The sequence below is a fragment of the Taudactylus pleione genome, unplaced genomic scaffold (assembly GCF_031769625.1).
Source record: "Taudactylus pleione unplaced genomic scaffold, aTauple2 ptg000399l, whole genome shotgun sequence".
NCBI lineage: Eukaryota > Metazoa > Chordata > Amphibia > Anura > Myobatrachidae > Taudactylus > Taudactylus pleione.
The window spans coordinates 3,006,066-3,026,040 of NW_028284801.1; the positions used below are offsets into that span (position 1 = coordinate 3,006,066).

Below are 19,975 nucleotides of genomic sequence, written 5' to 3' on the forward strand. Positions count from 1 at the left end.
AGCTTGATGTTCCTGTGACTACAGTGGCAAATATTAAGAAGTTTAAAGTGCATTAAACTGTACTCAACCTTCTTGGAAGTGGCCACAAGAGGAAAATAGTCCACAGGCATAAATAGAAGTATAGTAAAGAAAGGTAGTAAAAGAGCCAAAGAGAACTTCCAAAGAGATGCAAGCTGAACTCAAATCTTAAGGCGCCATTGTCTGATCACACCATGCAATACATTTTCAGCGACAGTGGGTTCCATGGATCTAGTAGGACTACACTTTTGAAAATATAAAATAAGCCAGACTGGAATTTGCTAAAATGCATATTAACAAACCACAATGCTTCTGGGAGAATGTACTTTGGATAGATGAGTCAAAACTGGGGCTATTTTGCAAGTCACGTCAACTCTATGTTCACAGACGAAAAAAAATTAAGCTTTCAAAGACCAGAACACCTCACTTACTGTGGAACATAGAGGAGGCTTGGTTAAGTTTCGGGGCTGCTTTGCTGTGGCTGGTATGGAGTGCCAGGAATCAGTGCAGGGCACAATGAAGACTCAAGACTATTAAAGCATTCTGGAGCTAAACATACTGCTCAGTGTCAGAAAGCAGGTCATAGGCCCTCCATCAGGATAATGACCAAAAGCACCCAAAAAAGGATAAAAACAAAAATATTGGACTATGCTGAAGTGGCTTTATATAAGCTCTGATCTTAATCATATCGAACATCTATGGAAATAGCTGAATTTTATAGTCTGGAGAGGGCAGCCATCAAACCCGAGACAGCTGGAGCAGTTCTCCGGAAGAGTGAGCCAAACTACCTGTTGACAAGTGCAGTCGTCTCCCTGAGAGCTACAGAAATCTATTAATTACAGTAATTGCCTCTAAAGGTTGTGCAACAAAATATTAGGTTATGGATCCCATCATTTTTGTCCATGCCATTTTCATGTGTGTTATTATTTACAATATTCTATTGAATCAAAAATCAAATACAAAGTCTAATTGCTATTAAATATGGAACAAACAATGATGTATGTAATTACTTTTTTCAGTTTCCAATTATTTCAGAGAAAATAAGAGTTATGGTAAACTTACCTTTGTTAACTCTTATTCTTCGAAGTCCATAGGGTCCACAAAATACCATGGGGAAAATGTGGTTGGAGTGATCCAGGCACCAAACAGTTAAGCTTTCAGCTCCCAGGATGCCTCAGGTCCTCCTCCACATATACCCCACCCCAGGCCACAGGCACTCGGTTTTGTAAACAAGCCCAAGGCAGGAGAAGGAAAGAGAAGGAAAACAATGTACACCAGAAACACCCACACAAGATGAGGTAATCCGTGACCGAAAGAAAAATACCCAATGCAGCCAGGTGAACCAGTCGCCCAAAGGAAGCATCCTGAGAGGCAAAAGTGTCAAAGGCGTAGAACCTAAGAAAAGTGTGGACAGAAGACCACGTGGCTGCCTTGCACAATTGTTCAGCAGAGGCACCATGATGAAATGCCCACGATGGTCCCACAGACCGGGTAGAATGTGCGGTCGCCGTATTTGGAACAGGGAGATCAGCCTGCATGTAAACCTGAGAGATAGTCATACGCAAACATCGAGCCAGAGTTTGTTTATTAACTGGCCAGTCTTGTTTGTGAAAACCATATAAACACAAAAACAGCATCTGATTTTTAAAAGAGTTTGTACTATCCACATAGATGCAGAAGAGCACTTTCAACTTACAGGGAGGTATCACCTACAGAAATGTCTGAAGGCTGAAAAACTGGAACCACAACCTCTTAAGTGACATGAAAAAGGGCCACTACCTTAGGAAGGTAACCAGCCCGTGTAGGGAGAACAGCTCTATCCTGGTGAAATAATTCTAACATCCAGCAGAGAAGCAAAATTTTGCTGAAATCAGACAGCGCAGAAACCAGTACTCTGAGTGGCCAGGTGGCGACAAAAAGCAAGTACCATGGAAACCCTAAAAATCTTAGGGTTATACTTTCTGTGGGAACATCATTGACCGAAAGAATGGCAAACTCTGTAATAGATGCGGGCAGAGGAAGGCTTTCGTGCCCTAAGCATCGTTTGTATCACAGAGCTGGAGAAACCTTTGGCTCTTAAGATGGAAGACTCAAGAGACGTCGTCAAAGCCAGACGAGGTACAGTGCATCCGGAAAGTATTCACAGCGCTTCACTTTTTCCACATTTTGTGATGTTACAGCCTTATTCCAAAATGGAATAAATTCATTTTTGTCCTCAAAATTCTACACACAATACCCCATAATGACAACGTGTAAAAAGTTTTTTTGAGATTTTTGCAAATTTAATTTGCCTGGAGTTTGCCGAAAGGTATGATGACCTGTCACTACCGCTCATCCGCAAAGACTGGCGTCCGTGGTGAGGAGCACCCAATTTGGTATCCAAAATGGGCGACCCATGTCCAGATGAGCCTTTTGTAGCCACTACAAGAGAGACGAACCTCCTGAGTGAGAAGGATCCTTTGGAACGGTTTTAGATGATACTTCCCGTTCCATTGGTAAAGAATCAGTTGTTGCAGAGGCCTGGAATGGAATTGAGCATATTCCACCATGTCGTAGATGGACACCATTGACCCCAGGACCTGCATCGCTGATAGAATGGATACCCTTCACTTGCGTAGCAATTTGCGTACTCGCAATATTAGGGCTGAAAACTTGTCCTCTGGCAGAAATACGCTTTGTGCCTGAGATTCCAAAAGTACCCCCAGATGTACCATCTGCTGTATTGGAGAAAGGATTTCTTCCAATTGATGATCCAGCCATGTGTCTGTAGGCAGGCAGGCAATGGTCAGTTGGAGATGGTGATGTAGAACAGCTGGAGACTGTGCCAATATCAGAAGGTCATCCAGGTATGGGAGTATTTAGATTCCCTGACCCCTGAGGTAGGCAGTCATAACCACCATTATTTTGGTGAAGACCCGGGGGGCGTTGACAGACTAAAGGGCAGTGCCTGAAATTGGTAATGTTGTTGTAGGACAGCAAACCTGGCTGGCATTATGCAAACATCCCTTTAAATAGTACTGGCCTTATTAAAATATCCACAGCTGTAATTAATTGCATTGTAATATTGCAAGCAAATTATAATTATATTATATTATAATATAATTATAAGTATGTATATACACATACATACATACATACACACACACACACATTTTGCAATAAAATGTTGCAATAAATAGAGGTTTTTAGCATAATCATGGCCAAGATTACGGGCCTACCCACCATATCCAGGTAACCTCTGTAGGGTGAAAGGACCAAAAATATTGCTTACACTTTGATGTAGCAGTTGATGGCAGACCTGCAGATTTTGAGGCTGCCAGAGTAGTCACTATCGTAACCAATTCTGCTCCAAAATGTTTCCATAAAAAGGATTCCAGAGCCTTCTTGGATCAGATATCGGCTTTCCAGGACCTTAACCAAAGAGCTCTATGAGCAACAACCGAAGCTGCCGATACTTTAGAAGCCAGGAGCCCAGCATCTATTGCAGCTTCTCCCGAATAAGAGGCCGCTTCCCGTATGTGGGAGATTTACGTCAGCTGTTCTCTGGTAGCATTCGGTAGAGTATCTTCTCCCATCCATTCTTCAACAGCCTTGGACACCCAAGCCGCAGCTATAGCTGGTCGAGTAACAGCTGTAGACAATGATAACACTGATTTACTGTAAGACATGTTTCAAGTTTTCTATCTGTAGGATCTCTAAGGGAAGGTGCTGACTGTGTAGGAAATGTTGCACTCCTGACTAAATGTGTCACATGAGTATCCGCAGTAGGAGGGACTTCCCACTTAGTACATTCAGTAGGTGGGAAAGAATACAAAGATGCTAATCTTTTTGTAACATGGAATAGTTTATCTGGGTTACTCCATGCTTCTTCCATAAGTTCAGTGAGTTGCTCAGAGACTTCGGAAACTCAGCTTTTACCACCTTCTGGTGTTGAAACACTGGAGCCTTAGGTCTAGGGGCTGGCTCATAATCCTGTATATTTACGATTGATTTGACCACCCTCACCAAAGAAAGGAACACCCACTACAGAAGGATGGTCCTCCTCTCCTGAGATAGACTCTGCACATCCTCTGATTCCTCCAATGAAGAGTCGGAATCTACATTCTGAGCAGACTGATAAAATTATATCGTCCGCTTAGGCGCTTTAGTGACTACTGGTCTGTTCACCTGCAACATTTGTTGAAATGCAGCAGCTGACTGAGCCGTACTCTTTGAGTGGGCATAAACATCCATCCAGGAAGGATGTACAGGAGGTACAAACATAGCAGGCTGGAACTGCTCTGGGTATCCCATTAAGGAAGGCAGCGCGGGAATAGCCAAATGGTCCACTAGCTGCCTCATAACCTGAGACAAGGACGACACCCAAGAGGACTCCTGTACAGGGGCTGTTAGACTGGACTGGTGAGGTGTTTTTTTTTTTTATAACATACAGCACACAAACCATCCTGTATAAAGTCCTGAGGGGACAAGCCCGCCAAACAACTTTTACATGAAACCAGCACCGGAGCCTGTTTCCTGTTTAACCTTATTCTTAGACATAAGTAGTAGGTGCAAATGTGACTGCCTTCACAAATAACAAAAAAGTACAAAAAATATATATATATTCCCCACACACCTGTAGCAAAGGGTTGAGGAGAAATAGTAGTGATAGTTATACCTGACAGTACAGAAAAATAAAGGCAGTAACAACACAGCAGAGCTAGCAAAAGTCACATACAATGCATATACAATATACTTGGAATAGAACCTGAATCAACTACTCAAAGCACAAGGCTTGGTAGTATTTTGAGCACTGTATAACCTGGCCTCTGGGGAGAGGTATACAGGGAGACCAGGACCCAAACCTTCCGAGACCAGCAGCTTCAGCACAACAATGATGGTGGTTGCTGTGCGTCATAACAGAGGAGGGTAGGAGGAGTAACCTCAGCTGGATCTGCATCTGGGCTGGGGGAGGGGCTACCGGGGAGAGCCTACCTCCCCTATGCTGTAACAACCCCCGGGTGCGTTGGCCTTATACTTGGCCGCCGCCACTGTCCCCAACGGCTGACTGATGGTGGTCTAGTGGGGGAGCAGGCGCCCCACTACAGCGGCCTCCGCCGGGTCTCCTACCGCTGGAGGTACGGACCCACCTTACCTGCTTCCCCGTGCTTCCGGCTGCAGTCCCAGCATCGCTGTTAGCCAAGCTACGCTGGTGCCCGCCGAAATCACCAGTCCAGTTACTAGTGATGCGGCGCCGGTAGGGGTAGATGTAGAAGCAGAACAGACGTCCTTTAGGACGCGTAGCGCTGCTTGCTCCAATAGCAAAAAAAATAAATAAAATAAATCATAAAAGAAGAAGCTTGGGACTGCCTGAGCAGTCCCCGTTATAAAAGGTGCATCTGAAATCTGCCGCACTAAGCTCAAAACTGAGTGCCGGGGGCGAGGTATATGTGGAGGAGGACCTGAGGCATCCTGGGAGCTGAAAGCTTAACTGTTTGGTGTCTGGACCACTCCAACCACATTTTCCCCATGATATCCCTGTGGATCCGTATGGACCCATGAAGAATAAAAATATGGGTTAATATTTCATGGAAGGTACCAACAAATTTGTTCACTTATTGCCAGAACAAAATGAGGGCAATTTAAAATGTTTAGGAAAATGTGTGGCTCATTCACAGCTGTAAACAGAACTTGAGCTTGAAGATTACAAAATGTCACAACCAGGATGAATATACAAAGCTTAAATAATTAAATTTCATTATATTCAAAGATTCCTTCCTGGCATCAATTTAAGACAATTTCACAGAAGCAAACTAAAACGATTGCAGTCAAAAATATTGTAATCTATAGTTTTTAGGATCTATTTGATAATGCCTGTCCCAATACGCATACAGTGGTGCTTGAAAGTTTGTGAACCCTTCAGAATATTCGATACCTAAAACTACCTCAGATTTTCACACAAGTCCTAAAAGTAGATAAAGAGAACCAAAATCAAACAAATTAGACAAAAAATAGACATGCCCTTTTTTTTTTAGGAAAATGATTTTATTTGTCTCATTTGTTTGATTTGGTTCTCTTTAACTACTTTAGGACTTGTGTGAAAATCTGAGTTAGTATTAGGCCAAATTTCTGCAGAAATCTAGAAAAATCTGAAGGGTTCACAAACTTTCAAGCACCACTGTATGTTACTGGTACAGTTTCCAAAAGGCACTTTCTTTTGGAAGTTTACAACTGGTTTAATAGAGACTTTCCTTTTAAAACAAACACAAAACCAGGCATGTCAGTATACAGAGTGTTTGTTTATTAAACATTTGGTACTCTAGATTAGATTGCCAAGTAGACAAAACTATACTAATGCTGCCCATCCATTTAATGATGCGGGAGACGACGGCACGATTACGACGCCATCGTCTCCCGCGGGGTGAACTGCATACACTGAACGTTCAGACGTTCAGTGTTTGCAGATCAATCATCCCCGAACATGGCAACCTGGCGGCGGTCGTCAGGTTGACCGTCATGTTCGGGCGATGATTGATGTTAAAGACGACCAGCGGGCGTGCGGATCGCTGGTCGTTTTTAACCTTTTATTGCCCGATTTGCGGTGGATTAGCAAGTGATGGAGCGATAACGACCATCGTTATCGCTCCATCGCTAGGTATAACCGCCTTGTGGAAGGGTAGCATTACATTACAGGATTGCTTTTTAATTATTTGAATATTATTGGTCTATTAACGAGTACATTTTGTTTTCAATAATTAAACTTTATTTATGTTGGTTGATAAAACACAGGTTCTTTACTTCACCACACAACATATTACACTCACAAAGGATGACACAACATACATATAAAGCTCCATATATAATACCTTGAGATCGAAGTGTGCAATGCTTTTGTGGTGCAAATAGTGGACCCCATCAAGAATCTGCTTTAAGAACATTGTGGCCTCCTCTTCACTGAGGCTCTCCTTTTGTGCCAGGAAGTCAAACAGCTCACCTCCAGACACTAATTCTAGAATTAGCACCACATCTGTGCGATTCTCAAACACATCGTGCAGGGTGATGATGTTTGGGTGTTGTATCTCTCTTAAGATGTCCACCTCCCTTTCAATTTCCTCTCGGCTCACTCCTCGGCGACTGGATGACAAACGGCGCTTCTTAATGAACTTTGCTGCATACTCGAGTCCAGTCCTGCGCTCTCTGCACTTCCGTACAATCGCAAATTGACCACTAAAGTGAAATAATGAGTTCTTTCAAATATGTATGTACATGACAAATGATGCACAGTCCTGCTAGATTATTTTCCAAACACAATAATGGATAGGGTTCCCAAGCAAGGAATTACATGTAATTGGAGGAATCCACTGTACAATTGACTTTTAGAAAATGCAACACATACCACTTTTTCTGGGTCTCATTGTGAGAATTTTGTGCAGAGGATACGTTCATTAAAGATGAAGAGAGACAGTAAATAAGATATGGGAGGAAATAGAAGACAGAAAAGAATAGGCCGATTTACAGTAACCCATAAAATGTTTTAATCCATAAAGAATCACTCATACCCTTTTCATACTTTAGACACGGGACCTCGTTCCGGATTTTTTTTCAGACATACCAAAATCCCGGATTGATGCACGTTCACATGCAAAAACCCGGGATTTTAAAGTAGGTCTAAAAGGGTATAATGGTTTAGAAGAGGAGAGAAAAAAAAAAGGAAAAGACTCCTATCAGGGCACACTCCTGTGCTGTATTGATGGCTACAAAATTAGTATTGGAGAAATAGGACAAACTGATTACATCTAAGTGAGATCATGATCATATGTGAAATTTACATTAATGTCTCAATTAGCAGACAGACCACCATATATTTACCCATTTAATACATCTGAAATAGATGTATTGATGTTGATATTAAAACTAAAGTTTATTAAAGTCTTAAAATGAAACATAGACACTCGAAATCAACTTATTGTACAAAGACAGCATAGACAAATAAGAACATTAATAGTGTATGATACACTATATCTATTAACAGTGATCCACTATATCCAGGTCTATTTGACAGTACTGGAAGTATAGTTATAAATATTTGCTAATGATATACACAATTGAAATCGACAATTCATCGAAATGCCACCCTAAATAGTACACATGCGATACTTCACTAATCACAGAAACCATGCATATGGTGCTGGGGGTATAGTTATAAATATATGGACAATTGGAATAGATAATTCATCAAAGTACCACCCTACCTAGTACACATATTAAGATGCAATATTTCAATGATCACAGGAAACATACATATGGTATGTCTAGTGAAAGTAGTCCCTCAGTAATCCACCGGAACCAGTGAAAAAATAATACATAGGATGAGCCCACCACAGCCTTCTAATGTGATATTAGTTAATAAAGGTGTAATGTACTGTTATCTAGGGTAGGATATTCTAAGGTTGAGTGGATCCACCTGTATATTTAGATATACAAATAACATATAAATATAAAAAAAAACATGTATCACAATTGACATACAAATACAAAACTAAAGGCGAAATAATAAACAAATACATACAACATGCAAAAGGTATAATGATACCACAATATTAAAATGCTGAACACCACGGATACCACCTATATATATAATATGGAGGTTATTAGAGGCGTCCCTCTATTCTGATCTGGGAGAGTACATATGGTACTAAATATTTTCCTGATATAGATACAGGTATAGAGTGGTGTGCTTATATGCCCAGGATCTGCTGTTGCCTGTCTTAGATATTAGAGGACAGGGAATGAGAGTCCCAGGAACTGGCACCAGAAATTAGAAAGCTGCTTCTGCTGTTACAGCCCAGTCTCACCAGTATCCCTGTTGCCGTACAGCAGCGCAGGGAATCCAGGCAGCTGGCTATAATGAGAGAGCAGGAAAAAGTAGAAGGAAGAAAGTACCTGCCAATATTGTCTCCCTTCTGTATGATCGTCCGTGGTGCAGGGGTCCAGAGTGCAGGGGTCCAGAGCAGCTGCTGGTGGGCTCCACAGTGCGCACTCTGGACCCCTGCACAACGGACGATCATACAGAAGGGAGACAATATTGGCAGGTACTTTCTTCCTTCTACTTTTTCCTGCTCTCTCATTATAGCCAGCTGCCTGGATTCCCTGCGCTGCTGTACGGCAACAGGGATACTGGTGAGACTGGGCTGTAACAGCAGAAGCAGCTTTCTAATTTCTGGTGCCAGTTCCTGGGACTCTCATTCCCTGTCCTCTAATATCTAAGACAGGCAACAGCAGATCCTGGGCATATAAGCACACCACTCTATACCTGTATCTATATCAGGAAAATATTTAGTACCATATGTACTCTCCCAGATCAGAATAGAGGGACGCCTCTAATAACCTCCATATTATATATATAGGTGGTATCCGTGGTGTTCAGCATTTTAATATTGTGGTATCATTATACCTTTTGCATGTTGTATGTATTTGTTTATTATTTCGCCTTTAGTTTTGTATTTGTATGTCAATTGTGATACATGTTTTTTTTTATATTTATATGTTATTTGTATATCTAAATATACAGGTGGATCCACTCAACCTTAGAATATCCTACCCTAGATAACAGTACATTACACCTTTATTAACTAATATCACATTAGAAGGCTGTGGTGGGCTCATCCTATGTATTATTTTTTCACTGGTTCCGGTGGATTACTGAGGGACTACTTTCACTAGACATACCATATGTATGTTTCCTGTGATCATTGAAATATTGCATCTTAATATGTGTACTAGGTAGGGTGGTACTTTGATGAATTATCTATTCCAATTGTCCATATATTTATAACTATACCCCCAGCACCATATGCATGGTTTCTGTGATTAGTGAAGTATCGCATGTGTACTATTTAGGGTGGCATTTCGATGAATTGTCGATTTCAATTGTGTATATCATTAGCAAATATTTATAACTATACTTCCAGTACTGTCAAATAGACCTGGATATAGTGGATCACTGTTAATAGATATAGTGTATCATACACTATTAATGTTCTTATTTGTCTATGCTGTCTTTGTACAATAAGTTGATTTCGAGTGTCTATGTTTCATTTTAAGAATTTAATAAACTTTAGTTTTAATATCAACATCAATACATCTATTTCAGATATATTAAATGGGTAAATATATGGTGGTCTGTCTGCTAATTGAGACATTAATGTAAATTTCACATATGATCATGATCTCACTTAGATGTAATCAGTTTGTCCTATTTCTCCAATACTAATTTTGTAGCCATCAATACAGCACAGGAGTGTGCCCTGATAGGAGTCTTTTCCTTTTTTTTTCTCTCCTCTTCTAAACCTTGATAATATTTACTCCTGGGATGCACCTCCAGTTTTTGAAATATACCTAGATACGTGTATCCAATAAATCTATAATTAGATCGTTAGAATTAACTGTTTTCCTGTGCAATCAATCTTCTTCCCCTTTTCCTGTATGACTAAAAGGGTATAATATAAGATCAGTCCTGATTTTTGGTAGGGAATTAAATTCAGCGTTATGGCCATGAACTGAATCTGGAATGATCAGATGAAGGCACCATGAGACAAGTAACATCACTACTTTTCACAGAGGTTTTTAGGAAAGTGATGTTTGGTTACCATAATTATTGGTGATGCATACAGCTGAACATTACAGAGGCACATTGCACTGAATATAAATTCCCCCTTATATGCTTGTCCTTTCAAACATTTTCCACTACTTCATTTAAAAATATGTCTAAAGTCTCTCCTTAGATATGCAGTATTGGCAGATTTCACATACGATTTTTTCTATGTATTTAATATTTTATCACTAAAGAGTATTCAAACACAAGATACTTACAGTAGAACAATCATTTCCACACACATTATATGGGATTATAAATATTTAAGTAATTACACTCTCAAACACATAAGGTGGCCATACACGGCACGATATACGTGCCGATCTGACAGATCGGCATGATATAGGTGCTATATCGTGCCGTTAATGGGCAGGATATCGAACCTGATATGGTACTGCGGGATCGTAAATCGCATCCCCAGATCTTCCTGCAAGTTCATATGATCTGGGATGCGATGTACGATCCCATTCAGATGGAGGAGCCGGCATATCGTGCGGTCAGCACGATCCATCTGCCGACGGATTGGCAGTTACCCTACACGGTGCATCCCGCCCCTAGTCTTTGTGGCAGCCTTCTTTCTGTGTGACCGCACCGTCATGTCAGATGTGTATGTTGTTATTATTCACCTATTGTTTTTATCAGTGATTGTAGTCACATCCCTGTACCCACCCATGCACCATCATGTCATCAGAGCACTGCACCCCATTATGTCATCACTGCCCCGTGCCCCTACTCTCCATGTCAGCACAGCCCTGTGCCCCTATTCTCCATAAAAAAGAAAAAAGAGGGAAAGAAGACTCTTTGTTTGGGGGCACACTTTTGTTTATATTAAATTAAAACATAACTTTTAATACACCTCTATCCTAAAAGTCATTATAAATGAGCTTGTATCGGACAAACAAAACACAAATACTTACAATTAAAAGGATAATTAAACGAATAATTAGATATTAAACCATATTCCAGTCCTCACCGGACTCAGACAGGGTATTAATATACTGCACTGTGGCAGACTATAATTATTGTTAATCTCCTTGTATGAAGACAAATAGAATATATAGTTGGTATGCAAAATCTACTTAAGGACAAAAAAGTCAAAATAAAAAGAAAAGCATGCAGTGTTATATGTAAGGGACTATTTAACACATTTAGCAGGGAACTGCAGTAATATTAATAAATAGGCCCTGCATGTCTCATTTGTTCCACAGGGTTAGCATATAGTCAGTCACGAAAAGCACATATATGGGATAGGAATAGGGATCTGCTTCTGGTTATTTGTCCGTCGACATTGAATAATCAGTGAGAGTCCTTTTTTCCAATATATGTGATGGATCAGTGCCCTGCATCTGCTGTCAGCTCCAAGACCCAGAGCTGATGAGAGTACAGAAAGGAAAGTACAGTAACAGTGATGATAACACTATAATATAAATTGTATCTTGTCTAGGAATAAGTTATCTAGAAAATAATCTCCCTTAGGAGACCTAAAATTCGGGTGATAGTAATAAATAAACAAAATTTAAGTATATACAGCCATATATTATGTCTCCATACCATGTAACACAGTTATTTTTTACTTCTTTGTAATTATTACATACTTCTTTATAATTGACAAAGAAAATCGTTATTGTGTATACCAATAAAGGAGCAAGATGTAAAGGAAAAGGAAACTCCTCCGTTCCAGTCCTCTATGACTCTGACTGGGTATTTTGCCTGTAGGCAGTGAATACTTCAGAAAAAGTGTCTGTAAGGAGGTACTTGGAGGGAAAGTCTAAAACTCCTTTGTGTGAGGTATGGGGAACTGATTCCCTTAGTGAGGATAAACCTCACTACCTCTAGGGAGAGATAGAGAAAGAAGTAAAGTGAAAGTAAATACCTGTTTCTTCTATAATAGGTGGTAGGCTATATAGATAATATCATTTGGGAAACCGGATTGCGCAAAGACCGGAATCCCTGTGGACCAACGCGCGTTTCACCCCTTAGGCTTGGTCACGGTCTCGAGCGTGTCAGATAAAGTTCCATGTATATTTATATGCAACGTAATCAAAGAACCCGCATCCCAGGTGTCCGGCCGTGCAACCAATCTCCACAGTGTTTAGAAATGTCAGCCAATCAATGCCGGTGGGCGGAACAAGTGACGTTCTATTCAAAACGAAGTCCGTATAAACTTCGTAGCGGGTAAGTAAATTAAATGTTTTAATTTAATATAAACAAAAGTGTGCCCCAAAACAAAGAGTCTTCTTTCCCTCTTTTCTTTTTTCTGATATTCTCTGACTCATGGGGAGCACCACCGAATACACACATTCAATAGGTTAAAAAGAAGGGCATGATTGCTATTAATTACCAAATTTGATTTATATTGTCGGTAACTAAATATGTTTTCTCAACAAAAATACTATTTGTGAACACACTTGTGCACTGACCATCCTCAGAAATGTATTACCCCTACTCTCCATGTCAGCACTGCCCCGTGCCCCTACTCTCCATGTCAGCACTGCCACGTGCCCTTCCACCACAATGTCATCACTGTCCCTTGCCCCTCCACCATAATATCAGCACTGCCCTGTGCCCCCCCAACGTCATGTCATCACTGGTCCATGGGACCCTACTGTGCAGTGCTAGTGTTTGCTGGAACACGTTTGGGCTGTGCTGCCAGTGTGTGGTGGGACCCTTCGGTGCAATGCCAAGGAAAGCCCCTAACCCCCTCCTTGCCCCACAAGCTGCACATCTTAATCCAGAAAATCCCAGGAGTAGAGGTACCAACCCCGGGATTGGAATTCTGCCGTTTTTGTTGCCCCAAATCCCAGGCTCCTGATCCCGGGATTGGCTTCCTTAAGGTGCATACACACATCGATTTTTTGAACGATTTAACGGTAACGACGTCGTTACCGTTCAAAAAAATAGTTAACTTTCTGAATTACATCGATGAACGATAATCGTTCAAGCGCACTCCCATTTGAAGTTTGAAGTTAATCGTCCATTTCAGATTGTCCAACTTAACGTTTTTCATTACGGGAAGGAACATTTTTCGATCATTGTTCAAAAAATTGTTCATTACACTTAAAAAAATCGTTCACTTTTCAAGGGAAAAACTGAACGAAAATCATTCATTAACAAAATCGTTACGTGTGTATGCAGCATGAGTCCCTCCGTCGTCAGACCTGGCAATGGCAAGTGTGTGTGTATGCACTTGACGCATGCTGGGTCCCGTCGCCGGCGATGTCACGCTTGGTACACACTGGCAGATATATTGGACAATCAATTGATCGCCCAATGTACCGTGTGTGCGCCGGCCAGGGTGTACCAGCGATAGGTCTGTGAACGACCTCTCACAGCAGCTGCACTTATGTTAGTTACACTACTGGTTCTAATTGTCTCTAGATTATATTAGGGGGTCTATTCATCAAGCAGTGATAACCCATTTTTTGTGGAGAAAAATTAACCACTGCTTGGTCCTATTTACCAAGAGTTTTATCCTGCAATATGTGGTCTCTAGAATTCTGCATGTTACTGCAGTCCCCCTAGCTTGCTACGGGGACTGAGAAGAGGCTCAATATATCAAGCACCAGAATGCTTAGCTTTTACCCAGCAACAGAGAACCAACAAACCTGGAGACTTTGTGGCACCCTCGCTGGGTCAAATCTGACCAAGCATTGCTAGAGCTTTGGCCAGTACTGCTAGGCTGCCGGTGAATCAGTGCCGTCCCTGCTCATTTTTGGAGCAGCCCCATGGCCGCCCGCATAGCTGTGGGTGACCACCCACAGCTATAGCGAGCGGCTAAAATGATGGTCGCGATGGTCAAGACCATCGCGACCATCAGGCTTGCGACGAGACCCTGCGGTAGGGTCTCGCTTCCGCAAGCCCTGGAGTGCTTTTGGCTCTATCAGAGCCAAAAGCACTCCCACTGACATCACTAGTGATGTCAGTGGGGCCGGACCCAGACGGTAGGCGTTCCCATGGGAACGCCTCCGTCTGGGCAGCCACGCCCCCGGTACGCCCACCAAAGGGGGCGTGCTGTCAATCACCATCGACAGCACACCCCCTTTGGTGCGAGACCCTTAACGACGGCTTGGCCGTCGTTATTCGGGTCTCGCGCGTGCGCACGACGGAGGCGCCTCCGTCGTGCGCATGCGCACTTGGGCACCATCGACCCGCTTGCGAGCGGGTCAGAGTCAGGCCCTGTGTTCTGCATCTAATCCATGCTGCAATATGGAACTCACCCACTGAGTCACCAATAATAAAATAGACCCCTAGATGTCAGATCATGAGTCCATAAACACTTACAGCAGATCACTTTTACAAGTTTTAAGTGACATTTTTTCCCAAAGAAATCAGACTCTGGCAAATGGTTGGAAAGAAGCATTTGTAGTTACTATAATTTTGATTTTTTTTTTTCTGGCAGGTCTACTTTAAGGATAAGCAATAGGGTGACTTGGCTTATGGAATTATCACCTTAGAATTTAGGTGGATCAATTACGTTAGTGAGTGCAGTTTGACAGTCAGGCCCTGTATATTGCCTCCTCGCCCTGTTTTAGGAAAGAACCCATTCATTGCCTGTATTATGGTCTCACCTCCCGAGCTCCTCTCCCATCTCATACACCTCCTCCACATTCTGCTGCTGGAACCCGCTCATAGTGCTCCCGGGGTGAGTCGGTGATGAGCTGCTGGTAGCCGGTCTCTCTAGCCGTCTAAGCCCGGTTGTCCGCCCTGTGTGTGTTGCTTCCGGACTCCCTAATACTCGGGATGCCTGGGCCGCTACGTCATCCCGCCCTGTGTGTGCCCAGGGCCTGCTCCCTCCCCAGTGCATCCAACCTCCTGCGATTGGTGAGGAGGAAGCTCGGCCCAGTGATGACTAGCAATGTAATAATGCTGCTCGCTGTCCGTCTAGTACAGGGAGGAGAAGATTGCACCCGGGCAATAGCTCTGCACTGCCACTGAGCACTCTGCAGCAGTCTGCTTCTTCCATTGCGAGCGCGGGTGACGTCCGGCTCGCTGGATGCTGCAGCGCAGATGAGACTATACAAGGCTATTACATTTTTGAGAAGTGACACACTAAAGCGGTGAGGCGGATAGTATTGCATATTGCTGTAGACAGACCATAAGCAGGAGTCATGGCGCTATTACTATCTGATGCAGTGGCGTAAGTCATCCCAGACGCCCGAAGGCAATTTATAATTTGGTCCCACTGTTACAGCCACTGACACTAATGTAGCGTTTCGCATGCAGATACAGCCGCAGTCACACACACAGAATATAGGCAAGCTGCAGTGGCGTAACTATAAATTTTGCACCCCCATGCCAAAAAAGTTTCAGGCGCCCCGCCCCGCCCCAAGATCAAACACACCCAAAGACGACGTTTAAGGTGTGTGATTACATGATACAGTAACGTGCCTTACACATTATGACATATTAAGTAATGCCACTTATAACACAGTGTGCCACACCGGAATGCCCCATACAACAAATTATGTCACAAAGCAATGCCCCTTACACATTCCACACAATAATGCCACGTATAACACATGACATACAGTAATGCCCTTATAACAAATTGATGCCATGCTGTAATGCCCCTATTTCACATTATGCCACACTAATGCAACATACAACACATTATGCCATACAGTAATGCCAAATACAACACATTATGCCACACAGTAATGCCCCTTACACATTATGCCACACAGTAATGCCCCTAATAGCACATTGTGCACACAGTAATGCCAAATACACATTATGCCAAACAGTAATGCCCATTACATCCCACCCTGACAGATCTACTTCACCAACCCTCCTCTCTGCTCCTGCCAGTCTGTCACCTCAGCTTAAGACAGGTTGCACAGTTTTTATGTCCGTGTAGAACCAGATTATTGTGAACATAGTTTATAACCTGTAAACTGTGTGTATCAAGTTAGTGCCCCTTATACAGTGCCCCCTGTAGTTGTGCCCCAAAATGCAGTGCCCCTATACTAGTGCCCCTTATGCAATGCCCCCTGTAATAGTGCCCCTTATACAATGCCCCCTGTAGTAGTGCCCATTATGCAGGGCCCCCTGTAATTGTGCCCATTAAAGTAGTGCCCCCTGTAGTTGTGCCCATATGCGGTGCCCCCTGTAGTTGTGCCCCTTTTAGTAGTCCCCCCTGTATTTGTGCCCATTTTAGTAGTGCCCCTTTTAGTAGTGCCCTCTGTAGTTGTGCCCCTTTTAGTAGTGCCCCCGTAGTTGTGCCCCTTTTAGTAGTGCCCCCTGTAATTGTGCCCCCTGTAGTTGTGCCCCCTGTAGTTTTGCCCCTTTTAGTAGTGCCCGCTGTAGTTGTGCCCCTCAAGTGGTGCCCCCTGTAGTTGTGGCCTCTCCAAACCTCCCCCCCCTGTACTTACCTGACTCCGCGTACTGTCATGCGAGCTGTCTCTCCCGCTGCTATGCGACTGGATCTAAATAGATCCAGCAGACGCGGCCGCGCAGGGTCCCCATGTCGCGGGTGACGTCATGATGTCACCCGCACACTGCATTACTGGGAACGGTGGCCTCTGAAGTGATCGGAGGCTTCCTTAGCCTCCGATCACTTCAGAGGCCAGCGCTCACAGTTGCAGTGGCGCAACCACTGCCCCCGTCGCCCCCAAGCTACCCGGCGCCTCCAAGCCTCCGCGGGGGCTGTAGTTACGCCACTGGCAAGCTGCCACATATTTTAATCAGCAGAAGCTGTGCGCCTTGTTCACATTGCTGTTGCACGAAAAGATGCTTAGCGCTAACAAATCACTTTGCGCTCACACGCTATGTGTAACGCGACGCACGGAGGATAGATGTATGTGGACACATCTGTATGCATTAGTCACAGATAAGATAGTGACCTGTATGGTGCAATTAGTATGAGACTCAGAATCCTCCTGGTGAAAGCTACCTGATGTGGGGTGGGGAGCCCTCCTGATACCCCTGATGTAGGGGAAAATTACCTGGGCCGGGATGCACTAAACGGCAAATGCGGTAAAACCCCTGTTTAACGCATTTTCCGTATGCATCAATCAGCTAGCCGTTGGGCTTCAATGCGGAGGGTAATGCCAGCTTTTGCTGGCCTTACCCTATAGAAGCCTATGGGCTTCTACCACATTGCGCTGCTATGAAGGATCCAATTGTATCCCTCCCAGCATGCCCCGCGGCCGCCGCGTCATTCTGCGCATGCGCAGATGGACTCCGGGTCGTAAACCCGGAAGTCCACAAGGCGGCAGAGATCGCAAAGGACAGCTGTTATCGGAAGAGCTGTCCTTTGCTGTACAGATCGCATATATTAGTGGATATGCGATCTGTACAATTTCGGTATCCGGCGGTAAGTTTTGCACTCTGTTAGTGCATCTCGCCATGATGTGGTGGCTTTGAGGACTGAGTTTAAGTCAAAATACTGTAAGACTGCCACTGTGGTGGGACTATAAATCACAAATTGCCAGTCTACTGCTGACTGCATCATATGCCGTGAGGTTGCTCCACCAGGAATCTGCCCTCCAGACAAAGGGGTCTATTTACTAAGCTGTGTTAGGAGATAAAGTGAACGGCGATAAGGTACCAGCCAATCAGCTCCTATCTGCCATGTGTCGAAGCTGGATTATTGGCTGAGACAAGATCAGTTTAAAATTGAATCGCAGCGACACCATCTTGCGACTGGCCGCAAGACGCCATCTTGCGAAGTGGCCGCCTAGGCGCCATTTTGGATGGACTCACATTTTAGTACATGTGGCGATGGTGCCATTAGCGTCATGCTAATGCATCTGTGACCATCATCATATGTTGCGGCGATTCACTAAAAGGCTATTTAATTACTTTACGTATTATAAGGGATATATTCCAGAAATGGCTTTACAGTATTGCATTAAGCAAGTGGCCAGGTGACAACTGGCTTGTGCAGCTAAGCTTCCTGCATAGTGTTTGCCCACTACGGGTGGTCTGGCTAGAATAAATAAGCAGGCTTCCTGGACATGTAGAACTATCTAGAAAATGTTAGAGACAAATGCACTCATCTTCATACACACATTAAATATGTCTTTATATCAAACCCCGAATACTCACACATTTCATATTCACACATAAGGTTCAATAAGCATCAAAATGTATGATTTAAGTTGGTTAAGTTAGTTTAAATGCTGAGAAATAAAGGTATTTGATAACTAAGGTATTATACATGATAAGCAAGTTGTGTTTGGTTTTGTTCTGATGCGTACGCTTTTTACAGCATTCTGGTGTTATCGGTGGAGAGATCGCATCATGCAAACTCAAGTTATGGATCGCAGAACTTACAAGCAACAAAATGTTTAAATGTTACAGAGGGCGTTACTAGAAAGATTCCCCTGTTGTTAAAGGCAGGGAGAGTCTATTTGAACCAGCCTGTTAAATGTGCTGTAACATATGCTTCTCCTCTGGGAACCAATGACATCAGCAAGAAACTTCCCCATTGTCCTGTTTTAGTCTGGGGGGGATAAATATGTGTGCCCGGATACTGGTTTTTTAGTCCATGCTGAATGCTGTATGAACTGGAGGTCTCTTACTGATGCCTATCTCCATGTCCGGAGGCGCAGCGTATGTATACTGTACTTGGGTCTGTATTATTTCCTTTTACGCCTAAATTGTGTATGTATCAATTGCGTGTAACTGACTGAACTTTTACCTGAATAATACTTGTGCTTTAGAACCACAGATTCCACTCCTGTCTTATTTGCGGTCAGACGGCGTACGCAAATTGGCGTTATTCTTAGAGTTTTATAGGAAGTATTTTAGAAAGGTATAGGCAGGGGTATATAGAGGTTCATTTTAAAATCAACAGATGGGGGCTCATCCAGTGAAGTCACTTACCTACTCACACGGCACATACGGCTATCGATGTCTCAGCAAAGGGTGGAGTGGCCACATGCAGGGTTTTCCTGCAACCGCTTTGTGCTGAAAAATCGCTATCCGTTTTCGTGTGAGCAAAGGAAGCTGACTAGAATCCAGGGACAAAAAAGGAAAAAGTTTGTTTTCCTTTTGTTGATAGAACCTAGCATTTAAAGGGGTGCCATAGTATTGAGTATGCGGCTGAATCGCAGTTTTGCGCACAGAAAAGACGCACTTTTGCGTACGCAGTTGAAAAGTCATTATACGGTTGTGTGGTAGTTGCATTAATGTGTATGCGGCTGGTCGCACAATAGCGTATACGCACTTCCGGTTCTGCTGCCACGTGTTTGAACAAAGCCATTGAGGTTTACATTTTATTCTATTACCAATATCTGGGTAACGTGTATTTTTCTGCGCAGGAAAAAAGTGTGTAACAGTGAATATTTGTTGAACAAAGTTAAGGGTATTGTATGATCC

The 19,975-nt window shown here is 43.1% G+C and overlaps 1 protein-coding gene across 1 annotated transcript in view; it reads right to left on the minus strand.

Moving 5' to 3' along the window:
• DAPK3 (death associated protein kinase 3) overlaps positions 1-15,548 on the minus strand; it is a 37,184-nt gene extending 21,636 nt beyond the window's left edge. The window contains exons 1-2 of the mRNA XM_088446478.1: positions 15,220-15,548; positions 6,864-7,224 (exon numbers count right to left, since the gene is read on the minus strand). Of these exons, the coding sequence (XP_088302604.1) occupies positions 6,864-7,224; positions 15,220-15,455 (597 nt within the window). The 5' untranslated portion in view covers positions 15,456-15,548. The remainder of the gene's footprint in view (positions 1-6,863; positions 7,225-15,219) is intronic.
• Between the last annotated feature and the right edge of the window lie 4,427 nt (positions 15,549-19,975).